General features: G+C 38.7%; 1 protein-coding gene across 1 annotated transcript in view; it reads left to right on the forward strand.

The window, feature by feature from the left end:
- Window positions 1-661: 661 nt before the first annotated feature.
- Window positions 662-6235, forward strand: part of lmx1al (LIM homeobox transcription factor 1, alpha-like) — a gene marked incomplete at both ends in the record, with an annotated part of 20856 nt that continues 15282 nt past the window's right edge. Inside the window, 3 exons of the mRNA XM_080447843.1 lie at window positions 662-705; window positions 3210-3292; window positions 4432-4621. Coding sequence (XP_080303969.1) covers window positions 662-705; window positions 3210-3292; window positions 4432-4621 — 317 coding nt within the window. The remainder of the gene's footprint in view (window positions 706-3209; window positions 3293-4431; window positions 4622-6235) is intronic.

The raw sequence follows: 6235 nt of genomic DNA on the forward strand, positions 1-6235 counted from the left end.
ACATAGTTCTGTCCTTTATTTATTCCCATTTTAATTCAAAGTGGCTCCTATAAGCTAGTATTTTTGACTAATGGCCATGCATTTGTATCTAATATCTCGGCATGCCTTTGTTCAGATTAAAACACTGCTAACTGCACTACAATTAGATAATTGCAAATTAATCATAAAATGTTGCATAATGATCTAACTGTTGTTAGTATAGTTTCCCAAGAGGATCGATCCATTTCTCACGTTTATCAAGAGCAGGATATTATTTCAAGTCTCCATCTATCTTTGTTGCACATATTCAACGCCTATATAGTACAACACAGACGCAAGAGATCATTCTCATATTAGTCCTGCTATCAATACGTAGGATGCATCATCTCTCATCTTCCTTCATCATCTTCCAAATCTTCTCCCTCCCTCTTCCGTCATCATCATCTCCTCCCTCCCGAGCATTTTATGCACAACCAACTCAGAGAGCAGTGAACACACAGGGCTGTAGCCGAGCCAGGAGAGGAGGAGAAGACAATAGACAAGAGTTTGGTCTCAACATGGTGTTTGTCTTTTAGGTTTTTGTCGGCACTCTGGACTAGTATGTGAGATAAGAAAAGAGGATAAGGAAAGGGGTTGAAACGCGTCTCTTTATTCACTGGTCTAAAGTTATACCCTCATTTTAATGCTGCCAACCGAGATATCTGGAGGAGTGTGTTTCACCTCAAGGTAGGCTGCATGCTTGTGTGTGTGTGTGTGTGTGTGTGTGTGTGTGTGTGTGTGTGTGTGTGTGTGTGTGTGTGTGTGTGTGTGTGTGTGTGTGTGTGTGTGTGTGTGTGTGTGTGCCTGCTTGTGTGTGTGCGTGCGTGCATGCGTGTGCGTGTGTGTGTGTGTGTGTGTGTGTGTGTGTGTGTGTGTGTGTGTGTGTGTGTGTGTGTGTGTGTGTGTGTGTGTGTGTGTGTGTGTGTGCGTGCGTGCGTGCTCCCACCGGAACCTATGGGCAGGTTGGCATGCAGTGAATGAGATTGAGATGTAGTGTGTTTTACATACAGTTTGATGTTGTTACAACACCATTATACTTTTCATTGACTATATAGTGCCATTTTGTTCCTGTAACTAATTAACACCTGGGGCAGATTCTATACACATGCCTTATAAATCAGTAGTTCTCACGCTTTCAATATTTTTCAAAAAATGTTCAAAAATAGCCAATGTATAAATCTGAAATGACACAGATGCTGCAGTTTTGCCTGTTTTAATGGGTTAAAAGGATATACTTGTATCTTCTAATTGTTTAGGCTATCTATGGCTATCTGATCTGAACTTTTCTTGGCACGAAATGTAAGGTTTTGTCACCATGATTCCTGTGTGCACTATAGCCTAATCTACGACTCGTAATCTGGTATTTCAGTTCAAATCATCAAAAATAATAACTAAATTGAATATTTATCGTTGATTAGACATAATCTAGTGAAGCTGTTTTGTGGCTATTGTTTATTTTCTAACAATTAGAACCATAATTAGACAAGCTGAATATTGTATTTATTTACCATTATAATTTATATGATCATTGCCCCTAATGCCTAATGCCTTTATCTTGCTTATATTTGGCTCGTTGTACAACCGAGAAAGTCATACCTAACTTCTTTTAAATTCACATATCTACAATATGATCATATTTACAATATGATTTAAAACATTTGAGCCAAGTTTTAACGGTCATTATTTTGTTTAAATTCTATTGATTAATGAAAGGCCTGTAAAATTGCCTCAATGTGCTGCTTTTGGAAAGTTATAATAATCGATTCAAACAGATAGGTGTCATGCTAAAGAAATATCGTAGTTTAATTATAATGTAGATCCATGGCACAAATATATTATGATATTGAGGCATAGATATACCCCAAACGAGAAAGTAAGGTTATCCGTATATTCACAGAATATTCTCATGTCTTGTTTCATCATTGCATTATTATCAATGAATATTTTAACAGGTTCCAACGTAATTATCCAATTATTTAATATTTACAGAAGATGTTATATATAGCCAGCTATTAGGCTCATGGTTGGCTTAGTTTAATGGGTTATAGCCTTTTTTACTTGCATCCAGTCTTTGGATATAAAATATGTCTTCCAATTATTTTACATTTTCATCATTTCTAAAGTGTTGTCAATAATAGCTATATGAAATTCTACCTAAATTAATTTAAGGAAATTATGAATTAAAATGTTTCCTTCCAGCTGTATAATAAAGCTAATATTTCTAACACTGAATCTGGTTTCACTGGTTTCCTTATTCTACCAAAAATAAATCTCACTCAATTGTTTCTCTTAATTGTAAATTGGCCATTTCGAGGAAAAAAGTGTAGGCCAAAATAAAACTGTAATTATCTGGGATATCTTGTGATGAAAACAGGAATATAAGGTTGTATAACATTTTAGAAATGTAAGTGGGGGAAAAATGCATTTTGATATTAGTCTAATATAGAGCGATTGTTATTGTCCATATTACCCTACCATAAATTATGCATATTCATCTGAACATATTATTAAATATAAATAAAATATCACACTATAATCAATAATGTGTCTAATATATAATTTTAATTTCCATGATTTGCTGAAGGTTTATTTTTCTTTCAAAATAGGCCCATGTCTGGCTTGTGCTTTTGAGTGAATTGCGTTTAATTCCAACAGTTGTTAGTCAAGATCAGCTAAAAAATGATGAATAGCCAAATACAGGCTGTGATTTGCTCTTATTTCGTTTCTAAATTATGACCAAGATAAACAAACGACTTGGAGGCAGATATAATACCCCTCATATCACGGCTGTTCCTTCCAACTTCAAGATCAGCGAAGGCCCTTAAGAGTAAAAACTACCGACAACAATTTATTTGCTACATCAATGATTTGGTCAATTTTTTATTTATTTTTAAAAGGAAGGAAAACAAAGGGAAAATTGTAAAAGGCTACATATTTCCCGTGTGTGTGTGTGTGTGTGTGTGTGTGTGTGTGTGTGTGTGTGTGTGTGTGTGTGTGTGCGTGTGTGCGTGTGTGCGTGTGTGTGTGTGTGTGTGTGTGTGTGTGTGTGTGTGTGTGTGTGTGTGTGTGTGTGTGTTCTCCACATTGATTTTCTTTCTTATAACTCATAAGAAATTATTGCGGTCATTCAATCCATATACTTTGAAGTGGCGTCAAGGGAAAACTCTCTCTGTGTGTTTCTGTGACCACAGCGAGGTTCGCAGCTCAGGGATGAAGACAGAAGAGACTCAGTCATCATGTCTGCAACAACAGCCTCCATCTTCAACACCGTTCGGTGAGTGAGTGACAAACACATGGCACTCAGTCACTTTACACACACATTTGCACAAAAAGGACCACAATGGAAATAAGCTTTTTTTTGTTGCGAATGCGTTGTATCCTTTTGACAGATAGGGTATACGTCTACAAATATATGGTCATGCACTTTTTGTCAACTTTTTCTTTCAATTAACTCGTCTATTAGGCAAATGGCATTATGTATTATAAACATAACTTATTTGGCCTTTGGCCTTTTGGTCGGCCATTTCTTTTCCAATCAGCTATAGCTCATTGGTTCTCAAACATTTTCATGTCAAAGAGTCAAGGACCCCCAAAATGATATGTAGCCTATTTGGCTGACTAGCTCATAGCACGCAGCACCTATGAGCATGTAGATTGTGGTTAAAGTGGTTAAAAATGATTGTGACGCTATATTAGCTAATTTAGCAGGGGACCCCCTGGTACCCCCCTAAGGGTCCCTGGACCCCACTTGGAGAACCAATCAGCTAGCTAGCCTATATAGGCTAGTAGGCAACCTTGTGGGTGCCAACATTGGCACATGCATGCGGGAGGGTAATCACTGGCACACTGGCGTAAGTGTAAGAGAGAGGACTTTTGGTTTAAAATAGAATATATTTTTTTAAATGTAGTCAATTAAATTAAGTCTCCAGTCCTCACATATGCAAATTACATCCTGTACATAATTCTACATTCATTCAAACTCTGACTGGTGGGGGGAGGGGTGTTCTGGGAGACAGGTGGATTATCATTACAATGTCCTGATGTGAAAGAAAATATAAGAACAACAAATGAGGTTGTTATGTAGGCCTATATATCAAAATCAAAATCTGAATTTTATTTTGATGTGGTGTTATGATTAAACATAATGTTGCTTTGGCACATTGACCATCAAGAAAAAACGTGGCACTTCATGTACTGTAACAAAAAAAAAAATTACAAAATAATTGGGCAATTATTTTGTAATAATGTTTTTTTTAAAGAAAAAAGAAGTGTTCGGACGAACTGTTCGGTATAGGCCAAGTCCAAGTGCCTCTCACTGTACTGTCTCCTCCTCGTGTGTGTGTGTGTGTGTGTGTGTGTGTGTGTGTGTGTGTGTGTGTGTGTGTGTGTGTGTGTGTGTGTGTGTGGTTGCAGGTTCAGAGTACGGCGGCGGAGGAGAGGTGTGTGCTGGGTGTGAGTCTCCCATCGCGGACCGCTTTCTGCTGCGTGTGAACGAGCGCTCGTGGCACGAGTCGTGCGTGAAGTGCGCCGTGTGTCTGAGCGCGCTGAGCGGGACGTGTTACTGCAGGGACCGCCTGCTCTACTGCAAGCACGACTACGAGAAGTAAGAGATACATACACACAGTGGTGGAGGTCTGGAGGAAGTACTCACATTTGTTTTACTTGAGTAAAAGTATCAATACCGCAATGTAGAAATACTCTGTTACAAGTAAAAGTTTGGCATTCAGAATTTACTTGAGTAAAAGTAAAAGTATTGGTATCAAAAATGCTTACTTAAAGTAGGCTACCAAAAGTAGAAAGTACTCATTATGCAGAATGTCCCATTTCACAAGTTTTCAAATGTAAAAAATGTATACAAATCATTTCAAAATATAGCAGATCTACAAGTTCACAATGGCGTTGTGAGCTTGTAGATTGCCTATTTTCAAATTGCCAAAGCATATCGGTCTGAAGTGGTTTTGTAATAATATTCAAAATATACAAAGTAACTAGTCACTAAAGTTAAAAAAAAATTGTAGTGGAGTAAAAGTAAAAGTATAGAAAATTGGAAATACTCCAGTAAAGTAAAAGTACCTCAAAATTACAGTACTTGAGTAAATGTACTTAGTTACTTTACACCACTGGAGATTTTTTTTTAAATGACATAAAACAAAACACAAAACTCTAAATATATACCGACGGACCATGTAAAAGCTGCTGGGGTGCAAATGTACTTGTAGCTTGTAGGTCAGTCAGTTATTATGGTCAAAGAGCAAAAGGCTGAGATAGCAAGCGCATGGCAGGCAGGCATGCAGACCAGCACGTGTTTCTTCAGAATATCGTCCATACTTTTGCATGATGATGATGTGTGTGTGAGTGTGAGAGCCAGACGCACACACAAACTATACGTGCGTGTGTGTGTGTGTTTGCGCGCAAGCCTCCGTGCACTGGCCATTTGCGCTTATTGTGTATTGGTCATTTTAGTAGTGTGGGCCATGGCCACAGTGTGCACACACACGCCTGTGGAGAGAGAGAGCTCCAGGGGTAGACGGCTGAAGGACGAGCCTGCAGCTTGTTATCATTGTTTTGAAAAGTGTCAGACTCTCCCACTGCACCTGACATCTGGAAGAGAGACAGAGACAGAGAGAGAGAGAGAGAGAGAGAGAGAGAGAGAGAGAGAGAGAGAGAGAGAGAGAGAGAGAGAGAGGCAGAGAGACAGACAGACAGACAGACAGACAGACAGAAGAATTGGTCTTAAACCCTAGTCTAGACTTAGTAAAATGGACCTGAGTTGGCTGAACGTGGACCGCTTTCCCCCTCTGCACAACCAAATCTCTTCACCAAAAATAGCCGATCTACAAGCTTTTGGCTAATGTTCCCCCCAGAATATGGATGGATGCTGGGGTTCAAGTTGTATAATAAGCAGCGTCTCTCTGCATGACGCTTAATCTTGAAATTTGACCCGAAAAAAATATTGCAATATTATAAATGAGAATAATGGGTTCATTTTCTGTGTGTGAATGAAAACATCTCCAACCAGGCATATTGGCCCTGTACAAAATGTAAAGTAAAGCGTGTAATTGTATACTCGGCCATCATAATCATCTATATTGAAAGTCTTATTCAATAGTGTTGACTTATACATTGCATATGGAGGGTTGCCTTGTTGTGCGTCTCTGTGCCAGACTTGGCACGCGGCGATGCCCGTGACCTTCAGCAGCAGATCAGCAACAATGTC

Source organism: Gymnoscopelus braueri, assembly GCF_963280865.1.
Source record: "Gymnoscopelus braueri genome assembly, chromosome: 13".
NCBI classification, from domain to species: Eukaryota; Metazoa; Chordata; class Actinopteri; order Myctophiformes; family Myctophidae; genus Gymnoscopelus; species Gymnoscopelus braueri.